The 23,784-nt window shown below is 46.6% G+C and overlaps 2 protein-coding genes across 16 annotated transcripts; both read right to left on the bottom strand.

Moving 5' to 3' along the window:
* Window positions 1-14,576: 14,576 nt before the first annotated feature.
* On the bottom strand, window positions 14,577-17,684 carry LOC125538447 (uncharacterized). 15 transcript variants are annotated; one of them, XM_087544245.1, is made up of 9 exons: window positions 17,096-17,684; window positions 16,383-16,851; window positions 16,168-16,308; window positions 16,037-16,078; window positions 15,780-15,909; window positions 15,581-15,682; window positions 15,310-15,435; window positions 15,075-15,153; window positions 14,577-14,981 (listed from the first exon to the last, which is right to left on the bottom strand). In XM_087544245.1, the coding sequence occupies exons 1-7, from the start codon at window positions 17,140-17,142 to the stop codon at window positions 15,368-15,370; spliced, it is 999 nt and encodes a 332-aa protein (XP_087400371.1). In that variant the 5' UTR covers window positions 17,143-17,684; the 3' UTR covers window positions 14,577-14,981; window positions 15,075-15,153; window positions 15,310-15,367. The 15 variants fall into 15 exon arrangements, with proteins under 15 accessions (XP_087400371.1, XP_087400375.1, XP_087400376.1 ...); XM_087544249.1 differs by having other exon boundaries at window positions 15,075-15,435; window positions 15,581-15,702; XM_087544250.1 differs by having other exon boundaries at window positions 15,075-15,435; window positions 15,581-15,696.
* A 144-nt stretch (window positions 17,685-17,828) lies between these two features.
* Window positions 17,829-20,391, bottom strand: LOC125538453 (uncharacterized). The gene is made up of 6 exons (XM_087544251.1): window positions 20,038-20,391; window positions 19,764-19,862; window positions 19,633-19,674; window positions 19,361-19,490; window positions 18,645-18,749; window positions 17,829-18,267 (listed from the first exon to the last, which is right to left on the bottom strand). Exons 1-6 carry the CDS (start codon window positions 20,266-20,268, stop codon window positions 18,134-18,136), a joined length of 741 nt encoding a protein of 246 aa, XP_087400377.1. The 5' UTR covers window positions 20,269-20,391; the 3' UTR covers window positions 17,829-18,133.
* Window positions 20,392-23,784: the final 3,393 nt, after the last annotated feature.

Raw genomic sequence — 23,784 nt, 5'->3', positions numbered from 1 at the left:
CCTCCGTTTTTCCTGCCTCCTTTGACTGGCTGCTGTTGTGGTTGCGGTAGTACTGCTCCTGGATCAAAGGTAGTACCGTAGGCATCCACGGTAGTACCGTGCGGTGGCGCGGTAGTATCGCTGGTGCTCACGGTAGTACCGCTCCCCTGGAGCCGCACTACCGCTGCCCACCAGGCTAGTGCCGCCCCCTTGCGGTAGTAGGAGCAGATGTAATTTTTTACATCCGCACCTGCCGCGGTAGTACCGCTTTCGTCGTGCGGTAGTACCGCGCTATGCGGTCAGGCAGTAGTACCGCTCTCGGCAGTACTACTGTGTCGGGTTTTTGCTACTTCCGTTTATTTGCGGAAGTAGGCACGGAAGTTCCCCTTCCCCCTGGCTGGGACTTTTGCCTTGCGGTAGTACCGCATGGGGGGCGCGGTAGTACCGCGCATGCGGAAGTACCGCCCCCAGCTTGCGTCTGTTTCTGTGTTGGGGTCGCGGCAGTACCGTGGGACGGTACGGTTGTACCGCACTGCCGTGCGGTAGTACCGCTTGGTTGCAAGCAGTAGTACCGCGCGGCCTTGCGGTAGTACCGCTGGCCAGGCGCGGTAGTTCCGCTGGCCGCGGGCTGGTTGGTGGGTAACGGTTGGATCTTTTCCACACACTATATAAAGGGTCTCCTTCTTCCCCGTTGACTCACCTCTTCCACCATTAAAGCTCCATTATTGCTCCAAGCTCCATTTTCGCCCGATCTCACTCCCTAGCCAACCAAACTTGTTGATTTGCTCGGGAGTGGTTGAGAAGGCCCCGATCTACACTTCCACCAAGAGATATTTGATTCCCCCCTACTAATCCCTTGTGGATCTTGTTACTCTTGGGTGTTTGAGCATCCTAGACGGTTGAGGTCACCGCGAAGCCATAGTCCATTGTGGTGAAGCTTCGTGGTGTCGTTGGGAGCCTCCAATTGAGTTGTGGAGATTGCCCCAACCTCGTTTGTAAAGGTTCGGTCGCCGCCTCCAAGGGAACCAATAGTGGAATCACGGCATCTCGCATTGTATGAGGGCGTGAGGAGATTACGGTGGCCCTAGTGGCTTCTTGGGGAGCATTGTGCCTCCACACCGCTCCAACGGAGACGTACTTCCTCTCAAAGGGAAGGAACTTCGGCAACACATCCTCGTCTCCACCGTCTCCACTCTTGGTTATCTCGTGCCTTTACTTGTGTAGCTAATTTGTTTCATATATCTTGCTTGCTTGTGTTCCTACTCGTGTTGCATCATATAGGTTGCTCATCTAGTTGCATATCTAGACAACCTACTTTGATGCAAAGTTTAAATTGCTAAAGAAAAGCTAAAAATTGTTAGTTGCCTATTCACCCCCCTCTAGTCAACCATATCAATCCTTTCAATTGGTATCAGATCCTCGTCTCTTTTTTAAGAACTTTACCGTCCAAAGAGTATGGTTGATACCATAGACGGTGCGGAGGAACACTCCGGTGTGAATCCTATCTCGTCTACGGGCGATGGGGGAACTTCGGTCTCTCGTGAGGAGTTCAATGTGGCCTTGGAGACATTGAAAACCTCCATGACGACCGAAGTTGAAAGCATGTTTACTAAATTTCTTGAGGGGCTTAAACTATCCACCGCACCGTTGAAAGTGGGTGATCCCGCCATCAAGGTGTCGGATGCTATCCCCGATAAGGGGGGAGCTAGTAGTGAAAAGGCTCCTTCTTCTAGTGGCAAGAATGGCACCGGCATCTTTGCCCATGTGGAACCACCACTTGTTTATGGTGGACCGGTTCCTTCCACTCATTTGAATCATGCTGGTCCTCCCCCTAAGATTGTGAAAAATGAGGATTTTGATTCTTGGGTTTACCGCTTTAAACGTCATTTAAATCATGTGAACACTAACCTTTGGAGATCATTGAAGAAGGTTTCTATCCACATGATCCAAGCAACTTCACTCCTCGAGAAGCCGCGGACAATCAATTCAATGAGAATGCTCTCTTCATCATTCAAGATGCAATTCCACCCGAAGACCTACCTCATCTTCGTCCCTTCGCCTTGGCCAAAGATGCATGGCATTGTGTCGTGTCTCTCTACCGGGGAAGCGCAAGCATTCAACGCTCCAACTATGAAGTGGTACAAGATGAGGTCGATGAGTTTGCAATGAAGGAAGATGAAGAACCTCGTGAGCTTTATCGGAGAGTAACCAAACTCGCGGTCTCACTACGAGATCACGGGAGCAAGGACACGGATGACAATTGGATCAAGCACAAATTCCTCAAGGCAATGATGCCCTACCACAAGGCCATGTCTTCCGTCATTCGTCAAATACCGGACTTCCACACTTTGACCTCAAGCGAAGTGTTGGATGAGTTTGTGGCCATGAACATTTTGGACAAGACCGCTGACAATGCGGTGCTCCGTTCTCAACGGGCAAAGAAGCCTAACCTTGCATTGAAGGCCAAGCTCACCGTGGAAGAAGAAGAAGAGGAAGAAGAGGAGAGCAACCCCGAAGAACAAAGTATGCATATCATGAACACATGGCACTTGCTTCAAGGCAATTTTGGAGCAAGAAAAACTCGAGGCCCAATTTTAGCAAAAACAACTCGAGTGGCACAAGGGGCAAGCAACATGTAAGGACTTGCTACAATTGCGGCAACATGAGTCATTTCGTTGCAGAATGCCCATATGAGAAGAGGGAAGACAATGGTGGCAAACTCATCCGAAAGGACAAGGCCAAGTTGTTCCCCAACAAGAACAACTTCACCAAGAAGACTCCTCCCAAGGCTTTGGTTGTGCAAGAAGAGTACAATGAGGATGATGATGATGATGAAGATGATGAGTCGGTTGCCATGGCCTCCGTTGCCATTGCAACAACGTCACGGGTGTCTCTCTTCGACTCACCCAACGAGAGCATCACCGCCAAGTGCCTCATGGATAAAGCCACCAACAAGGTAACCTCCAACATCAAAACTACCATCATTAATCATCCTTCCCCAACGGATAGCATTAATGAACTTGAGGGAGCTAATGTGGAGGCTAACGAGTTTGAGGCCTTTATGGGCAAACTCAAGGGAAAATCCAAGAAGCACTTTGTTGCTCTCTTGGAACAACTGGGTGAGGCCAATGACATGATCGAGGCTCACGAAGACACCATCTCTAAGATGGAAGGGCATAGTCGTGACTATGCCGATGAGATTTCGGATCTTTCCAATGCTCTTGAGGAAGAGCGTGGTCTTCGTTTGGCTCTTGAGGAGTCACACAACGTTGATCATGCTAAGTTAAAGAAAGATTATGATCATGCCATCATTGTTTCTCATGTGCTAAATTCCGAGAAGGCCAAACTCGGGGTTGATCTTGCTAGACTCAAAGAGGAGTTTGATATACTTGACAAGGCCCACAAGGCCTTGAAGGGTATTCACGCTAGTCTCAAGGAGTCTCATGATCAACTCCAAGTGAAGCTAACTAAGGAGAAAGCAACTTTTCCTCATATGGTTTTAATTGATAATGCAAATGCTACTAACCTGTGTTGTGAGCATATACATCTTGTTGAGGAAAATGCGAAGTTGAAGGAGCAACTTGAGAGAGGTCTTGCGACTTGCATACAAGGCAAGAAGAACCTCAACGATCTCTTGATCAACCAAAAGGGAGGTGTGGCCAAGGAAGGGGTTGGGTACGTGCCCGACTCCAAGAACAAGAAGAAGAATGACAAGACCAAACGACCTCCTCCCCTCATGCAAACCTTTGTGAGGGAGGGAGAGAGTGCCCCTGAGGAGAAGAAGAAGAAGAACAATGTCAAGAAGGGCAATGCCATCCCTCTCAACAAAGCCGGCGATTTTAACCCTTCTTATGTGTTATGCCGTGCTAGTGATGGGCATGTTTATGCCAAATTTGTTGGTTCTCTTCATGAATATATTGAATGGTCTATTTGGGTTCCAAAAACCCTTGTTACTAACATCAAAGGACCCATTACAAAATGGGTACCTAAAACCAAGCATTGATCTCTTGTAGGTGTTTGCTTCCGGTGGGGGATCATGGTTGCTCGATAGCGGAGCTACAAATCATATGACCGGAAGCAAGGACTTGGTGGTGGACGTGCACAAGGTTCCATCTATGCCCACCAATGTCGAGTGGGGTGACGCCTCATCTTCTAAGGTATTGGGACTTGGCAAGGTGGTCATCCCTCATGATCTCATGATCGAGAAGGTCATGCTTGTTGAGTCCCTTGCATACAATTTACTTTCCGTTCGTCAACTTGCTATCATGGGCTTTGCCACTTTCTTTGATATCGATACCGTGGCCCTCTTGTGGAGCAAGACTCTTAAAGTAGCCTTTGTTGGGCATGTCGAGAACGGTCTATATGTGATTAACTTTTTGGAGCGACCCACTAAAACCGCGACATGCCTAATGGCTAAAGTTGATGTGGGATGGCTTTGGCATCGCCGTTTAGCCCATGTCAATATGAGACCTTTGCAAAGTCTCCTCAAGGGGGACCATGTCCGTGGACTAATGAATGTTAGTTTTGCTAAAGATCGTGCTTGCAGTGCCTATATCGAAGGAAAGCTACATGAGAAGGCTCACCCTCCCACGACTATCATTTATTCAAAGAGGCCTTTGGAGCTCCTTCACATGGATCTCTTTGGGCCTCCATCCTTCGATAGTATTGGAGGTAGGAAGTATTGCTTGGTGATTGTGGATGACTACTCAAGGTACACGTGGGTGTATTTCTTCAAGAGGAAGAGCGAGACCCAACAAACCGTCATTGACTTTGCAAATGAAGCACAACGTCAACACAATGCAAAGATCTTGACAATAAGAAGTGACAACGGCACCGAGTTCAAGAACTACACCTTGGATGAGTTTCTTAGTGACGAGGGAATCAAGCATCAATATTCCGCACCCTACACCCCTCAACAAAACGGTGTTGCGGAGAGGAAGAACCGGACGTTGATGGATGCGGCAAGGACCATGATGGCGGAGTTCAAGTCTCCGTACAACTTTTGGGCCGAAGCCATCAACACCGCGTGTCATGCATCAAATCGGCTCTACCTCCACAAGGGCTTGAACAAGACTCCATATGAGATACTCATCGGTAACAAGCCCAACCTCAAGTACTTCCGGGTATTCGGGTGTAAGTATTTCATTCTCAAGAAAGGTGTTCGGTTGTCTAAATTTGAGGCTAGAGCTTATGAGAGCATATTTGTTGGTTATGCTACAAACTCTCATGCTTACCATGTCCTCAATAAATCCACGGGACTTATTGAGGAGACGTGTAACGTGGAGTTTGATGAGAATAACGGCTCCCAAGTGGAGCAAAGTGGCACTTGTGATGTAGGTGATGAAATTCCTCCTCAAGCCATAAGAAGAATGGGTGTTGGTTTTATCCTACCCATTGAGGAACCTCTTGTGGCCGAAGGAGAAGGACAGTGCTCCACTCAAGTGGAGCCATCACCAACCCAAGGCCCACACACTTCCGAAGAACAAAGTGAAGGCCCTCAACCTCATGAACAAGACCAAGGGCAAGATCATACTCAAGACGGTGTTGACACACCAAGTGATGCCCAAGGTCAAGTTCTCTCCCCCGAGCGAGTTCAAGATCAAGAAAAAGTTCATGGCGGCGCTCAAGATGATCAAGTAACCGCTCCTCAACTCACCACCGAGGAGGAATTAGAGCGTCGTGCCGCCAAGGTTGCTTCCAAGCTCTCCACCAAGGATCATCTCATGATGAATGTGCTTGGAAGCTTAAGAAAGAGGGTAAGCACTCGTAGATAATTAGCAAATTATTGTGAGCATCACACGTTTGTCTCTTGTGTGGAACCCCACAAGGTCTATGAGGCGCTAGAAGATCCGGATTGGCTCAATGCCATGCACGAAGAACTCAACAACTTCGAGTGCAACAAAGTGTGGAGATTGGTGCCAAGGCCAATGGGGAACCACAATGTCATTGGAACCAAGTGGATATTCAAGAACAAGCAAGATGCCCATGGGATTATCATTCGCAACAAGGCTCGTTTGGTAGCACAAGGCTACTCCCAAGTCGAGGGTATCGACTACGGTGAAACCTTTGCTCCCGTTGCTCGTCTTGAATCCATTCGCATGTTGATTGCATATGCTTCTCATCATAACTTTAAGTTACAACAAATGGATGTGAAGAGTGCTTTTCTTAATGGTCCCATTAATGAATTGGTTTACGTCAAGCAACCCCCCGGGTTCGAGGATCCCTACTTTCCCGATCATGTGTATCAACTCGATAAGGCACTCTATGGCCTTAAACAAGCCCCACGTGCGTGGTATGACCACCTTACCGAGTTGTTACAAGATCGTGGTTTTGAAGTTGGGCTAATCGACCCCATTCTTTTTACTAAGAAGGTCAAAGGGGAGTTTTTTGTGTGCCAATTATATGTTGATGATATTATCTTTGGTTCTCCTAACAAAGCTTTCAATGAGGAATTTGCCGCTCTCATGACCTCAAAGTTCGAGATGTCCTCCATGGGAGAGTTGAAGTTCTTTCTAGGGTTCGAAGTGAAGCAAAGAAGAGAAGGAATCTTCATCAATCAATCCAAATACACTCAAGACATGCTCAAGAGATTCAAGCTAAGTGACGTCAAGCCGGTTTCCACTCCAATGCCCACCAAGTGCCAACTTGACTTAGATCCCAATGGTAAAGTGGTGGATCAAAAGGTATATCGTTCCATGATTGGATCCTTGCTTTACCTTTGTGCATCTAGACCGGACATCATGTTGAGTGTGGGAATTTGTGCACGGTTTCAAGCCGCACCTAAGGAAAGTCACTATGTGGCGGTCAAACGAATCTTTCGATATTTGGCTCATACCCCAAACTTTGGCTTATGGTACCCAAGAGGATCAAACTTCAAGCTTGTAGGGTACTCGGATTCTGATTGGGCGGGAGACAAAGTGGATAGGAAGTCCACTTCCGGAGGGTGCCAATTCCTTGGTTGCTCTTTGGTAAGTTGGTCTTCCAAAAAGCAAAGTTGTGTGTCTCTCTCGTCCACCGAAGCGGAGTATGTGGCGGCCGGTAGTTGTTGTGCACAACTCTTATGGATGAGGCAAACTTTAAAGGATTATGGTGTCACTTGTGACAAAGTGCCTCTTTGGTGTGACAATGAAAGTGCCATCAAGATCTCTCTCAACCCGGTGCAACACTTCAAGACGAAGCATATTGAGATCCGGTATCACTTCATCCGGGATCACATTAGGCGAGGAGAGATCGAGCTCAACTACGTCAACACTCATGATAACCTTGCAGATATCTTCACGAAGCCCTTGGATGAAGCAAGATTTCGTGAGTTAAGGCATGAGCTAAATATCATCGATTCGAGCAATGTTGCTTGAACCCTTGCACACCCCACCATACTCAACGTGTTGTCCTATTTAGATGTAGGCATGGACATAGGGGGAGTGATGTTCTCTCAATGAACTCTCCCTCCCCCCATTATGCATAAATCAATCAAGTCTTTCACATTATCCATGTTTGATGGTACTTGTGCTTCAAAGACGAGTTTTGGTCATGGACCCAAGGATAATTCTTCGCGGTGCCATACCAATTGACTCAAACATAGGTGGCTACGGCCACCGCCCTGTCTTTTGGAGAGGTGGTGTCTCGTGGTTGGTTCGTTTGTCGTGTGCCTTTCTGGTTTTGTGTGTTGCGTGGTCTTGTGGTGTCATCTTGGCTCGGAGTGGTTTGTGCAAAGATCTAGTTTTTCACGCTCGAAACGTGCATCTTCTTGAGCCCATGGTACTACCGCGTCTGGGTGCGGTACTACCGCTTTGGGAGGCACGGTACTACCGCGCCATAGCACGGTACTACCGCTCTGGTGCGGTACTTCGGAAGTACCGCACCGTGCGGTACTACCGTGTCTGGGCACGGTACTACCGCGCCGTCAAGGGCGCGTGGGGGTTATGTCTCGGGCAGGGGAGTTCCAACTCCCCATACCCATTCATTGTCTTTCTCTCCACGTCTCTCCCTCTCAAGAACGGCGCCGGAGGCCCTCGCCGGATCTCCGTCTCCGGCCACTCTCCTCGGATTCCGACCGCGGGATCGTTCCCCACCACTTCCTCTTACCATGGACCAAGGTTTTTCCCCAAATCCCTCTTTTTCTTGGTTGTTCTCTTGCTTCTAGGATTTTGGGGAGAAACTTGTCGTTCTTGAGATTTTAGGCCAAATCTATGCAAGAGTAGGATGTAGGAGAGTCGTGATGTGTAGGAAACATACTTGATATGCTGTCTTGTGGTAGCTTTGTCCAACCGTAGTACCGCCGTGGTTTCGCGGGCTTTCTCAAATTTGAACCAGTTCAGATCTGACGCGGTGCGGTACTACCGTGCCCGATGCGCGGTACTACCGTTCTTGCGATACTACCGCCCGTCAGGTGCGGTACTACCGTACCGTGTGGTACTACCGCTCCGCAGACGCGGTACTACCGCGCCGGCCGCGGCGCTAAGGTCGTACTACCGCTCCTACACCCGGTCGCGGCGCTAAGGTAGTACCGTAGGCATCCACGGTAGTACCGCGCGGTGGCGCGGTAGTACCGCTGGTGCTCGCGGTAGTACCGCTCCCCAGGAGCCGCACTACCGCTGCCCACCAGGCTAGTGCCGCCCCCTTGCGGTAGTAGGAGCGGATGTAATTTTTTACATCCGCACCTGCCGCGGTAGTACCGCTTTCGCCGTGCGGTAGTACCGCGCTATGCGGTCAGGTTGTAGTACCGCCCCTCGGCAGTACTACTGTGTCGGGTTTTTGCTACTTCCGTTTATTTGCGGAAGTAGGCACGGAAGTTCCCCTTCCCCCTGGCTGGGACTTTTGCCTTGCGGTAGTACCGCATGGGGGGCGCGGTAGTACCGCGCGTGCGGAAGTACCGCCCCCAGCTTGCGTCTGTTTCTGTGCTGGGGTCGCGGCAGTACCGTGGGACGGTACGGTTGTACCGCACTGCCGTGCAGTAGTACCGCTTGGTTGCAAGCAGTAGTACCGCGCGGCCTTGCGGTAGTACCGCTGGCCAGGCGCGGTAGTTCCGCTGGCCGCGGGCTGGTTGGTGGGTAACGGTTGGATCTTTTCCACACACTATATAAAGGGTCTCCTTCTTCCCCGTTGACTCACCTCTTCCACCATTAAAGCTCCATTATTGCTCCAAGCTCCATTTTCGCCCGATCTCACTCCCTAGCCAACCAAACTTGTTGATTTGCTCGGGAGTGGTTGAGAAGGCCCCGATCTACACTTCCACCAAAAGATATTTGATTCCCCCCTACTAATCCCTTGCGGATCTTGTTACTCTTGGGTGTTTGAGCATCCTAGACGGTTGAGGTCACCGCGAAGCCATAGTCCATTGCGGTGAAGCTTCGTGGTGTCGTTGGGAGCCTCCAATTGAGTTGTGGAGATTGCCCCAACCTCGTTTGTAAAGGTTCGGTCGCCGCCTCCAAGGGCACCAATAGTGGAATCACGGCATCTCGCATTGTGTGAGGGCGTGAGGAGATTACGGTGGCCCTAGTGGCTTCTTGGGGAGCATTGTGCCTCCACACCGCTCCAACGGAGACGTACTTCCTCTCAAAAGGAAGGAACTTCGGCAACACATCCTCGTCTCCACCGTCTCCACTCTTGGTTATCTCGTGCCTTTACTTGTGTAGCTTATTTGTTTCATATATCTTGCTTGCTTGTGTTCCTACTCGTGTTGCATCATATAGGTTGCTCATCTAGTTGCATATCTAGACAACCTACTTTGATGCAAAGTTTAAATTGCTAAAGAAAAGCTAAAAATTGTTAGTTGCCTATTCACCCCCCCCTCTAGTCAACCATATCGATCCTTTCACTAAGCTTGGGGATGCCCTAGAAAGCATCCCCTCTTTCGTCTTCGTTCATCGGTAACTTTACTTGGAGCTATATTTTTATTCACCACATGATATGTGTTTTGCTTGGAGCGTCATTTTATTTTCTTTTGTTTTGCTTGCTGTTTGAATAAAATACCAAGATCTGAAATTATTAAATGTTAGAGAGTCTTCACATAGTTGCATAATTATTCGACTACTCATTGATCTTCACTTATATCTTTTCGAGTAGTTTGTCATTTGCTCTAGTGCTTCACTTATATCTTTTTAGAGAACGATGGTAGTTTTATTTTGAAGAAATAGATGAACTCTCATGCTTCACTTATATCATTTTGAGAGTCCTAAACAACATGGTAATTTTCTTTGGTTATGAATTTAGTCCTGATATGGTGGGCATCCAAGAGGGATATAATAAAAACTTTCATATAAAGTGAATTGAATACTATGAAAAGTTGCATACTTGATAATTTTTTGAGATATAAAGGTGGTAATATTAGAGTTGTGCTAGTTGAGTAATTGTGAAATTGAGAAATACGTATGTTGAGGTTGGCAAGTCCCGTAGCATGCACGTATGGTAAACGTTGTGTGACAAATTTGAAGCATGGGGTGTTCTTCGAATGATTTCCTTATGAGTGGAGGTCGGGGACGAGCGATGGTCTTTTCCTACCAATCTATCCCCCTAGGGGCATGCGTAGTAGTATTTTGCTTCGAGGGTTAATAAACTTTTGCAATAAGTATATGAGTTCTTTATGACTAATGTGAGTCCATGGATATTGCGCACTCTCACCCTTCCATCATTGCTACCCTCTTCTGTACCGTGCATTGCCCTCTCTCGCCTTGAGAGTTGGTGCAAACTTCACCGATGCATCCAAACCCCGTGATACGATACACTCTATCACACATAAACCTCCTTATATCTTCCTCAAAACAGCCACCATACCTACCTATTATGGCATTTCCATAGCCATTCCGAGATATATTGCCATGCAACTTTCCACCGTTCCGTTTATTATGACACGCATCATCATTGTCATATTGCCTTGCATGGTCATGTAGTTGACATCGTATTTGTGGCAAAGCCACCATGCTAATTTGTCATACATGTCACTCTTGATTCATTGCATATCCTGGTACACCGCCGGAGGCATTCACATAGGGTCATATTTTGTTCTAAGTATCGAGTTGTAAGTAAATAAAAGTGTGATGATCATCATTATTAGAGCATTGTCCCATGTGAGGAAAGGATGATGGAGACTATGATTCCCCCACAAGTCGGGATGAGACTCCGAACGAAAAAAAAAGAAAAAGAGGCCGAAAGAAAAAAAGAAAAAAGAGAGAAGGCCTAAATAAAAAATGAGAGAAAAAGAGAGAATAGACAATGTTACTATCCTTTTCCACATTTGTGCTTCAAAGTAGCACCATGATCTTCATGATAGAGAGTCTCTTATGTTGTCACTTTCATATACTAGTGGGAATTTTTCATTATAGAACTTGGCTTGTATATTCCAGTGATGGGCTTCCTCAAAATGCCCAAGGTCTTCGTGAGCAAGCAAGTTGGATGCACACCCACTTAGTTTCTTTTGATAAGCTTTCATATATTTATAGCTCTAGTGCATCCGTTGCATGGCAATCCCTACTCCTCGCATTGACATCAATTGATGGGCATCTCCATAGCCCGTTGATTAGCCACATCAATGTGAGACTTTCTTCTTTTTTGTCTTCTCACATAACCCCTATCATCATACTCTATTCCACCCATAGTGCTATGTCCATGGCTTGCACTCATGTATTGCGTAAGGGTTGAAAAGGCTGAAGCGCGTTAAAAAGTATGAACCAATTGCTCGGCTTGTCATCGGGGTTGTGCATGATGGGAGTATTTTGTGTGACGAAAATGAAGCATGACCAAACTATATGATTTTGTAGGGATAAGCTTTCTTTGGCTATGCTATTTTGATAAGACATAATTGCTTGGTTAGTATGCTTGAAGTATTATTATTTTTATGTCAATATTAAACTTTTGTCTTAAATCTTATGGATCTGAATATTCTTGCCACAATAAAGAAAATTACACTGATAATTATGTTAGGTAGCATCCCACATCAAAAATTCTGTTTTATCATTTACCTACTCGAGGACGAGTATGAATTAAGCTTGGGGATGCTTGATACGTCTCCAACATATCTATAATTTTTTTATTGTTCCATGCTATTATATTATCCATCTAGGATGTTTTATATGCATTTATATGCCATTTTATATGATTTTTGGGACTAACCTATTAACCTAGAGCCCAGTGCGAGTTTCTGTTTTTCCTTGTATTTGAGTATCATAGAAAAGGAAAACCAAACGGAGTCCAATTGACCTGAAACTTGATGGAGCTTATTTTTGGACCAGAAGAAGGCCATGGAGTAAAAGAGTTGGGCCCGAGGAGTCTCGGGCTGCCCACGAGGGTGGGGGCGCGCCCACCCCCTGGGCGCACCTCCCTGCCTCGTGGACAGCCCGGAGACCCCCCTGACTTGTTCTCGACGCCAAAACCTCTTATATATACAGAAACTTCCAGAAAGAAACCTAGATCGGAAGTTCCGCCGCCAGAAGCCTCCGTAGCCACCGAAAACCAATCTAGACCTGTTCCGGCACCCTGCCGGAGGGGGGGTCCCTCTCCGGTGGCCATCTTCATCATCCCGGCGCTTTCCATGACGAGGAGGGAGTAGTCCACCCTCGGGCCTGAGGGTATGTACCAGTAGCTATGTGTTTGATCTCTCTCTCTCTCTCGTGTTCTTGAGTCGGCATGATCTTGATGTATCGCGAGCTTTGCTATTATATTTGGATCTTATGATGTTTCTCCCCCTCTACTATCTTGTGATGAATTGAGTTTTCCATTTGAAGTTATCTTATCGGATTGAGTCTTTAAGGATTTGAGAACACTTGATGTGTGTCTTGCATGTGCTTATCTGTGGTGACAATGGGATATCACGTGATCCACTTGATGTATGTTTTGGTGATCAACTTGCGAGTTCCGTGACCTCGTGAACTTATGCATAGGGGTTGGCACACGTTTTCGTCTTGACTCTCCGGTAGAAACTTTGGGACACTTTTTGAAGTTCTTTGTGTTGGTTGAATAGATGAATCTGAGATTGTGTGATGCATATCGTATAATCATACCCACTGATACTTGAGGTGACATTGGAGTATCTAGGTGACATTAGGGTTTTGGTTGATTTGTGTCTTAAGGTGTTATTCTAGTACGAACTCTATGATAGATTGAACGGAAAGAATAGCTTCGTGTTATTTTATTACGGACTCTTGAATAGATCGATCAGAAAGGATAACTTTGAGGTGGTTTCGTACCCTACAATAATCTCTTCGTTTGTTCTCCGCTATTAGTGACTTTGGAGTGACTCTTTGTTGCATGTTGAGGGATAGTTATATGATCCAATTATGTTATTATTGTTGAGAGAACTTGCACTAGTGAAAGTATGAACCCTAGGCCTTATTTCAACGCATTGCAATAGTTTACGCTCACTTTTATCGCTTACTACCTTGCTGTTTTTATATTTTCAGATTACAAATACCCATATCTACCATCCATATTGCACTTGCATCACCATCTCTTCGCCGAACTAGTGCATCTATATAATTTATCATTGTATTGGGTGTGTTGGGGACACAAGAGACTCTTTATTATTTGGTTGCAGGGTTGTTTGAGAGAGACCATCTTCATCCTACGCCTCCCACGGATTGATAAACTTTAGGTCATCCACTTGAGGGAAATTTGCTACTATCCTACAAACCTCTGCACTTGGACGCCCAACAACGTCTACAAGAAGAAGGTTGTGTAGTAGACATCAGTCTTCTTTGAGGGCCAATTCCTGCATCATCTCCTCCAGGTTACCTTTTCCTTTACGATCAAATGCTGAAGTACTTCCATGGGTTGCCATCGCGAAAAACCGATCTTCCACGGAGTAAAACCCTAACCCTCCCGAGGTAGAAGATCGATCCAGGCCTGGGAGGCGGACAGAGCTACCCCCATGGTGACCCGAGATCAGATCCCGCCTCTGCCGGAGAGAAGGGAGGTAAAAGTCTCAACGTCGCTAGAGGCGGCGAGAGGAGGCGAAACCCTAACTAGAGGGAAAAGGCGTTGAGAGAGAGGTGTGTACAGTTACAAGTGCTGAGCTTTGGTTGCACAGTCGCCGCTATTGTTGGGCCGGAAACGTGCCCTTTCTGCAATCTGCTGCCAGCCGGCCCAGACAACGTGCGTTTTAGAGCAACTTCAACCATAACCCCAGTTCAAAAAAGAAAAACAAGAAAAATTGTCTAAAAGAACATAACCTCATATTCTTCACTGAACACCATTTGGGGTTCTTATTGTCTATTTTGAGGCCCTCATTTTCACATGGCATTCCAACCGTAGCTCCCAAATCCTCTCTGTCTCTTCCCTTTTTACATTAAAAAACAAAATGAACAATGGTGGGCGGTGGCAAGTGACGACCGTTGGCGACGGCCAACTGCAGACGACAGACAATTGAAGGCAATGCACGATGAAGCTCGATGCCGACGGTGATGGACGGTCAAAATTGGGTAGTCAATGGCGGCGGGGATTGATTTAATGCCCCAAAAGAATGCTCAAGAAAATGTTATAAAATTAAAAAAACTGCTTGATTGTTTGAATAGTGATTCAATCTAAGGAGGTAATTCATATTGTTCATAACTTTTTAGAATCACCAAGCACACGCACACATGCACGCCACTATACACACGCACATCTCAAGACTAGAGCATTGTATTATCCGGTTTTGAGTTAAACAAATATCGACGTTTTGAGTTAAACAAATATCGACGTTTTGAGTTACACAATTATAGATAAGAACATTGTCTTGCGCCAAATTTCTTTTGAAACAATGAGCCTCCTCATCGATTTTCATCTATTACATGAAACTAAAGAGTGGAAATGGCAAAAAGAAAAAGAAAGCCTGGGAACATATGAGGCAGACAGACAACAACTACACGCAGGAAGCTTGAAACACAGCTCTGCTAGGCCTAAGCAAAAACCGGAAGTTCATATTTGAGCTCACACACCCAGAGCACGCAAAAGAATAGAGCTCAAGCAGATCCTCCTAGCCCCCTTGCATACGCCTATCCCAACACCTTCTTGATCTTCAGAACTGTCCCCTGCCAAATGAAATGGCTTTCACGATCTCCACTATTTAGTTAAATCTCAAAATGCGACCGCTTCTTATTCATAGGAATGGAAATGGTAACAACCTAATACATTTCTGCAGCCTTGTGTTAAACGGTTATCGTGGTCTTCAAATGTCAGTCATCCATGTTACTTCCTCCGCTCCTAAATATAGGTCTTATTAGCGATTCTAATATGAACTACATTGGAGCGAAATGGATGAATTTACATCTAAAATACCTCTATATACATCCATATGTAGTTCATATAAAAATCTCTAAAGGATTAGTAATATTTAGAAACAGAGGGAGTAGATGTTACTACTACTAGTCTGCTATGCCATAAACTCATGAAACAGAGTGGCGGTCAGCACAATTGATTAATCTCTCGCCAGATCCCTTTCGATCTTGTCAAGGTAGCTGAGCATCGCCTGGAGGCCCTTCTCGTCTGCAAATGTCGAGCACACAGAAAACAAAATGTAAACCAGCAAAACTCAGTCAATAACCTTCCCTTGCTCTTTCTGAACGTTCCGGTCCCGTTCGGCCATGAACCCAAATGCTCTCTTCCAAATCTACGGGCCAGGCGCGCTTACCGAGTCTGGGGACCGTGTGCCCGGCCGGGTGGCGTATGACAAGCGGATCCACGAACGAGTCCGCCAGCTCCTCGCCGTGGGCTTTCACGAAGTCACCGTCGCCTGCCCGCAAATAACTGCAACTTCAGCCATATATTGCAGATTTGCAGTTGTTCACTTCTGCTGACAATTGCTAAGATGATAATAACATGGCAGTTACCAATGAAATGAAGCGAAGCGCAGTTGATCTTGTTGGCGTACGCCTTGGCGGCCAATGCCGGGGACTGGATCTTCGCACCGGATATGATCATAACGTACTTCACCCTAGGAACCCTGTTCAAGGCCAGCCCCTGCCATAGAAGAACACAAGAACAGAATGTTCAGGTCGATTAAGCCGCAACTACGCATTGACAGATAGCAGTGGATCCAGCAAGTAGCATGAACTGCAGGAGACGAGGAGGACAATTAACAACTCACTTGTTGCTGGAGCCCAACAAGCGCGGCCGACAGGAGGGCGCCCTGAATATGATGATCACATCACAGTATTACTCATCAGTTCATCGGTGTAGTATGAATATGATGATTGATGATTTGAAGTAGTTTACCACCTGAGAGAAGCCGAACAGTCCGTCGAACGGCCCTTGTCTCACCATCAGCTCCTCGATGCCGGCCAAGCACTCGCCGAAGTTCTTGTACTTCAAAAAATCCTGTCCCGAGATCGATCGATCGATCCCGGGTGTGAAGTGATCCTGTCTGTCAGTCTAGCTGAAAAGTCAACCACGCGCTACCTAGTCTGACTCTGACGGAGGCCCGCCGGACTGACCTCGCCGGCGAAGCGGCACCACTCGTAGTAGGGCGGGTCGAAGACGCCGCGCACCGGGGAGTCGCCCTCGGCGGGGAAGGGCGCGTCGGGAAAGGCGAGGTCCAGGCGGGACGTGACGCCGGCGGGCCACCTGTCCGCCACCTGCCTCCGCATGATCTCCCCGCTGGTGCGGAACCCGTGCAGGCACAGGAACCGCGGCGCCGGCCGCCTCGCCGCTCCGTCGTCTAGTTCCAAGGCCCCTACGCCGTGGCGCTGGCAGCGAGCCACGGGCGGCTTTCGAGCCGTTGGGAGGCGACCGCGCGAGAGCGACGGGGCGGGGGCCTGCGTGTGACGCCGGGCGTTGCTCGCCGAATTGAAGACGATGTGACCACGGAGGTGAGCTGCCGCGGCCATCTCTCCCGAGTTTGGATCGCTGCTGCGCTCCTCTGGTTTGTACGTATATGGTGTAGCTTGCGCCGCGCTATTGCTTCTGTATGGTTTGCCAATCGGGTGATTGCATGCTTCAATTTTTTTGATTGGCTTGGAAAGCACATAAGATGAGATGGCTTTGGTGAGTGTTGGCCGGGGCCGTCTGTTCTTTATTTCTGTACAGTTTTTGTAAATTGTACAGAGTGTTCTTTCTTCCTTAGCTTAGCTTATTCGACATGTATTTACACGGATCATGTACTTCTATTTTTTTCTCTCCTCATGTTATTTGTTAGGGAAAAACTTACCTTCTACCGGCTGATTGCGCGCACCCGTCCGCCGTCTCCGTGGCCATCCGATCTATGCTTTATCAGACGGTCGAGAGCACTCCCGCGTCTTGCTCGAGGCGTGTTCGTTTCCTGCAACTCACCTCTTGTTTCAGGACAACCCTTCCTGCAACTGGATAACAGAAGGAGGGTTTCATCCCATAGAAGTGTGGGCTCGCGTGGCTGGGAGTGTGAGCGGCTAGATTTGGGAGGGCGGCAGACACGGCGGCGCAAGGCGTTGGGCGACCGGGGCTTATCCAACACGGTGGCGTCGACGACTGGCTCGGGATCGACGGTGGCTGGCGACGACTCAAGCAGGTATGGTTCAGAGGTCCCTTCTCCCATTTTCTGGCCGATGTGGCGATGGTGGTGCTCCCTGCTATTTCTCTTATTTCTGCAACAGAGCATTTGTTGCGGGGAGTAACGAGTGGGCATATGGTCTTGTTTCTGTAATAGAGCGTTCGTTGCAGAAAGTAATGAATGGACATGTAGTCTTGTTTCTGTAACAGAGTGTTAGTTGCGGGAAGTAACGAGTGGACATGCAGGGCGCGGACACTACATCAGACAGCTATCAGCTCGGCCATCCAACGATCATCGGGGCGGCGGATAATATGTAAATATCAGCGTAGCAGTGCCCTATTTGTTAATAGAGTACTGTAGAGATACAGTATCAACACGAGAAAATATACTAGGTCCATAGGACGTGAAAGAGTAGTGGCAAAAAGCTAGACGATAGCTATCATTATTGAGTACTCCCTCCGTTTTTAAATATTTGTCTTTCTAGATATTTTAAATGGCTATCACATACGGATGTATATAAACATATTTTAGAGTGTAGATTCACTCATTTTGCTCCGTATGTAGTCACTTGTTGAAATCTCCAGAAAAACAAATATTTAGGAACGGAGGGAGTAATAAATAATCACACTTGCAACAACACAAAACTAAGGAGGTCACAGCCGTGTGATTTGCCTATATACGGATTTGATGTGTATTCAGGCACTAATCCTTGAGGTGGTATCAGATGCACACTTCTTTTTCGTCAACATCAGCGGCTGCTTCAGCCTCGGCCTCAGCCTTGACGGATGGAAGTTCAGATATCTCCTTTTCCATCTTGTCAAGGAAACGGGACATGACTTCCAAACTCGTCTCATCTGCATAAAACAACAAGCGTGATTTTACATCAGAAAGTTTATAGGGCGTTCATATCGATGCAGAACGGTGAACCAAGAAACTGACAGGTCGCTTAAACCCTACGAGCTATTTAAATTTCTTCCATCCAGAAATATGTTCAGCAGGTTCACATATCAAACTCTGAGTTAGATGGAAAGAGCAATACTGCAGTTTATTTTCCAGCTATAGTTTGTGATCCCGTGGCCTCCAATCACAAATATCTGATGTTCACAGTTTACCTACTGATCTCTTCTGAACTCTTTTAATATCAAAACTAGCACTACAACTGGATCGATATTCACTGCCTAAATTTACGCCGTTCAGAGGAGCTTTGGCAAATGGAAATATGAGAGCTTACCAACGAGCCTTGGGACCGTGTGGCCCTTTGGGTGACGTATAATGAATGGATCCACAAATGACTCTATGAGCTGTTCACCATGGGGTTTAAGGAAGTCATTGTCGCCTGCACATGAAATAAACCGGTGTGTTAATGGTCCCGTGTTACTTGCTCGCTACTCAGTTGACCTAAGAAGGCTTAAAATCTTACAAAATAAACACTCAACATGGAATGACATGAGAATTTGACTATCGACTAAAATACCCCCAAAAATGGTGTCATCAGATAATATGTTAAAGCTTGATCTCACACACACACAATATAGATTGTTCAGAGTGTAAACTATGTCATGGATGATCCTATGGTATATCCTTCCTCTGTAAATTATCCCCTAAAAATATGCTGTGCACCATCATTAGAATATATCGAGCTCTTGGAGGTTTTTTCATGAGTACTGTCGTTAGGATGCATAAAGCCTTTGGAAAAAAAATTGTAAGCATGATACAAAAGAATCACACAGTTGGTGTGAGTACTTTAAGTACATATCCTAATCACATAATAAACACTGGAACATAACTGCACATGAGGTATACATGCCGGCTGGAAAATAAATATGATAAGGAGACAGCCATCCGCACACACCGCCAAGGAAGCAGCTGGGAAGATACGCTAGCCAACAACCAACCAGCATGGCAACTGTAAAGAACAGGTCTGTGAAGAACATATGGAAGTACTACCGAGGAAGTGAAGCGAGGGGATTTTGATCATGTTGGCGTAGGCCTTATCGGCTATTGCGGGTGAGCGGAACTTGGCGCCGCCTATGATTATGAGGTACTTGATCTTAGGAACTCTAGTCAAGGCCAATCCCTGCCACCAAAACACAGAACGGTGAGCTAAATAAAGTTGCAGCTCCAGCAGCAATTCAGCATACTCTATCTTAGGAAGAACTACTAGTGGAACAGTCGAACTGGAGTTGATGTGGTAAGGCTATCATAATCCATCAGCTTACTTGTTCTTGGAGCCCCGGAAGTGCGCCAGATAGAATCGAGCCCTGGTATTACCATGACAATTTGCACTCGTTAATTGACAATTTAGTGACAACAAATATGTTTAGGGAAGAGGTGATCCCAGTCTTGTTACCTGGGAGAAACCCATTAGTCCATCAAAGGGCCCTTCTTTGATCATGAGCTCCTCGATGTAAGCCAGGCATTTGTCGAAATTCCTGTACTCCGTGAATCCCTGTTTTCAAAGCGCAAAAAAGCTCCATGAATATAACGGGGGTAAAAAATAAACTCAGATCCGCAGGGCCGACATTCTGGGGCCGAACTTGGACGCACGAGAGAGATTGGGAAGAACAGATCGATGAGGCAATGGGGACATGGGAGGAAGGGAAGGTGGAGGGAGGCGGGCGGACCTTGTCGAACTGGAACCACTCGTAGTAGGGCGGCTCGAAGATGCCGTGGACGTCGGACTTGCCCTCGGCCGGGAAGGGCGCGTCGGCGAAGACGAGGTCGAGGCGCGCCGTGACCTCGGCGGGCCACTTCCCCACCACCTGCTTCCGCATGATCTCGCCGCTGGTCCGGAAGCCGTGCAGGCACAGGAACCGCGGCCGCCTGGCCCCGACCCCGCCGGCGAGGCTGCCCATCCGCGTCTGCCTGGAGCCTGGCGTCTGGCGTCTGGACCGTCTGCGTGCACGCGTCGGCTGGTGTGTTTTTTTTTTGTTGGAGGCCGGCGCTCGGGGAAGGGGCGCTGGTGGCCGTCCGTCGCGTGCCCGACGGTTTTTATTCTGTTGGGTGGGAGCGTGGACCGCGTGGACGCTGGAGCCTGGAGGGGGGTGGAGCCCGCTGCGCTTTGCGGTGTCGTGGGGTGTGGTTGGCGGAGCGAGTGGCGCTCGCGCGCCGCACGTCTGCACGACGCGGGTGAGCCGTGAGCCGTGAGGCGAGTGTCTGCGTGGGTACGTCGACGCTGACGTCTCTGGGCGTGCGGGGCCCACGGGCCGGCGAGTGGTTTGTGCCGCACGTGGACAGGAGGGCAAGAGAAACCCATGGATTCCGCGTGATTCCAGAAACTTAACCTCGAGAATTAAAAAAGCTTGAAACGGAATTATTTGTGAATTTTAAAATTATTTGTGAATTTTAAAAATGTTCTTAAATTTAAAAAAACACAAAAATAAAAAAATTCATGAATTCCAAAAAATACTCACCGTTTTATAATTGATCATAATTTTTAAAATGTTTGTGGTTTTTTAAATCAAATGTTTAAAATGTTTGTAACTTGAAAATATTCACAATTTTGATGAAATATTTATGATTTTGAAAAAATGTGCAAGAATTGAAATATATTCCCCATTTAGAAAAATATTGGTGAATATTTTTTAAAGGACACAAATATAAAAGCAATAAGGAAAATAAAACATGAAAAAAGGTAGAGATAAAAGAGAAGAAAAACCCGAAGCTGGCCTAATAGTGCCCGCTAAGATTCGAGTTTGCTCCATAGCCTCCACGCTATGCACGGAATGTGAATTGCTATAATAACCCTTGAAAAGAAAATAGAATTAATTCTAAAGTTGAAGGACGACATGACCAAGCGTGAGTAAGCCTCTAGGACTATGTATGTTAAAACAAAAATTGCATACATTTTTTTTATAGATTTAACAATTCATTAGGGTGTGTATGAACCCATGTTCATCGGTGTATTTGTGTAGAAGATTGGCAACAAAACGTATCATGTCCACTAGAAAAACAAGAACATATCTTGTGCTTTCTATTTAGAAGTTGCTTCGTTCTTTCTTCATGAAATTCAAAACAATACATGGAATGGTAGGTCATGATGTAATCCTACAATGCGGTGGAGAAACAATATTCTCTCAATCACCCACGTGATCCTTTTTTCTCTTTCAAGTGTCTAGTTTGATTGACTACTCATATGAAGTACATCAAATTCAGTATATTGGCCTAACCAAAAACAGAATATTTCACATAAAACAAAAGGTTACATCTAGTTAGTCCGAAATCGTCATCGCTCACTTTAGAACAACATAATAGCTTAACATTTTGTGTTGCATATCAATTTTTCTCCATACTTGTGGCCAAAAAACTAACACAATGTGGACCATACTTAACGTTTTGAAAATAGCCACACGAACCTGTGAAAATTGCTAGTTGTGCACGGGCACCATGGTGCCCGTTTAAAAAAACATTTTCTACAACGCCAAAAAATGATATTTTTTTTGTAAACACACACACGTATATTATGTATGTGCCAAATTTAATAAATTTTACTTTCACATGTGGCATACAAAGAAAAGACAAATGTGTAATTTCAAATTGACCCCTTTTCTGTTTTTGGGCTGGAATTTGTTTTTTTGTACAGCTTAAAAAATACATTTTTTCTAAAAAAAATCTTGGATCCGTAGTGAACAGATACAAGTCTTCACAGAATTTATCTCCATTTTTTTAACTTATAAATATGTTTTTTACATTTTTCAAACTAAAGGGCACCATTACTTGGCACTCCATGAACCTCCCATCTCAGTATAGAAGAATGTTACATCGTTTGATGCATTGTGGTGAGGTCACACAACCAAGATGCTGTACCGACGCTTCTTCATTGTACCGGACGACAATCCGCTGGATTAGAAGACATAAATTCGCAGGACTAAAACACCATATGATCCTCGGTGTTGGCCGCGATGTCCTCAGCAAGACAGGCACCTCCACCGACGGGACACTGCGCCAAGGATACGTTTCTCCTTTTCCTGCTGATACTCTTCAGCGTGATTGTAATTCATTGAGTTATCCTAGGTAGGTGCTCTAATATGATTTAGAGTTACTCCCTCCCTCCGTTCGGAAATATTTGTCGAATAAATGAATGTATCTAGACATAATTTAGTTCTAGATACATTCATTTCTAACCATTTTTGTGACAAGTAATTCCGGACAAAGGGAGTATATTGTAAAACCCATCTGCACAGGGGGAAACATATAAACAAAAATTCCATTGAAACAGAAATAACAAGGATGAATCAAAGCAATGAATAAAGAAAACTTTCTTTATTTTAATGTGTTTGTTTACTCATTTTAGTTTTTATATAGCCCATACTGAAGTATCCAAAACATCTTGTAATTCAGAGCAGGCGTGGTATTTGTTTTCCTATAGTTTTGTTAATGCAAGTCGACGTCGCGCAGGTAAGTTAGCTTGAATTGCTCGACTCGTTATGTGGCCCTCCCTGCCTGCGCTTCAGTGTAGTTGTGTTTGGTTAATTTGGTGGATGGCCGTTGCCGGTTGGAATGTGATGTTTGTCTCTGACACCTACATAATTTACTCCCTGCCTGTACTGATGTGTACGCGACCATCACCCATCTTTTTTTTTTGACAGCAGTGACCATCATCCATCTAACCATCTTTTTTTAGCATCAGTACAGACACAAGCGCTCATATACACGCGCATACACTCACCCCTATGAACGCACACACGCACACGCACACCCTACCCCTATGAGCACCTCCGAGAGACTGAGCCGGCATATCATCTTGAGATTTACGAAGTCACCGTAGGCGCCTCGTCGTCGACGGGAACGTCTACTCCCACTGAAAACGCATCGCCGAAAATCCTGAAATAAATGCAGAAATAATGCGAGCACCAGGATTTGAACCCTAATGGATTGGGATACCACTATCCACCTAACCAACTCAATCACAGGTTGACTCGCATCACCCATCTAACCATCTGTAGCTGCAGGTAAATCCATCCCTCGTGCGCTTCAATGCTGCCAACCCTCCAAAAATGATCCTCAGAGCATCTTCAGTCGAGCCCCCAAGACGCTTTCTTCAAACGATTTTTTTGCGCCGGCGCATAAAAATTGGCCCAGTCGCGTCCCCAGAAGCCCAATTTTCGCCGGCTCGGGCTGAAATTGGCGCCGGCGGATCCAGGCCGAACCCGGCGCACTGGGGGCGCGGTTTTTGACGCGAAAAAGCCGCGGGCCCGCTGAGTCAGCGACACTCGCCTCGTCGTTCCGCGAACGCCTCGGTTTCCTGCGGGGAATCAATGCCAAGGCTGCCGCCGGTTAGCCTTCCATTGATTCCTCACGGGGCGGCTCTTCACGGGCGGCGCGGCGCCGCCTCACTCCCCGCCCCGCGTACACACGCCTCCCCGGCGGCT

The sequence above is a fragment of the Triticum urartu genome, chromosome 2A, assembly GCF_056163025.1.
Source record: "Triticum urartu cultivar PI428250 chromosome 2A, HENAU_Tu73, whole genome shotgun sequence".
Taxonomy (NCBI): Eukaryota; Viridiplantae; Streptophyta; class Magnoliopsida; order Poales; family Poaceae; genus Triticum; species Triticum urartu.
Note: the sequence above shows the minus strand (reverse complement) of the source record. Positions and strands in the feature narration are given on the sequence as shown.

Excerpts from the sequence above, each read along its gene's own strand:
- LOC125538453 (XM_087544251.1), bottom strand. The coding sequence starts at position 20,268 with ATGGGCAGCCTCGCCGGCGGGGTCGGGGCCAGGCGGCCGCGGTTCCTG. Across the intron at positions 19,863-20,037 it reads AGTGGTTCCAGTTCGACAAG|GGATTCACGGAGTACAGGAA; the intron begins GTCCGCCCGCCT and ends CTTTGAAAACAG. Across the intron at positions 19,491-19,632 it reads TTCCGGGGCTCCAAGAACAA|GGATTGGCCTTGACTAGAGT; the intron begins GTAAGCTGATGG and ends TTTTGGTGGCAG.
- LOC125538447 (XM_087544237.1), bottom strand. The coding sequence starts at position 17,142 with ATGGCCACGGAGACGGCGGACGGGTGCGCGCAATCAGCCGGTAGAAG. Across the intron at positions 16,309-16,382 it reads GGTGCCGCTTCGCCGGCGAG|GATCACTTCACACCCGGGAT; the intron begins GTCAGTCCGGCG and ends ACTGACAGACAG. Across the intron at positions 16,079-16,167 it reads GACTGTTCGGCTTCTCTCAG|GGCGCCCTCCTGTCGGCCGC; the intron begins GTGGTAAACTAC and ends CATCATATTCAG.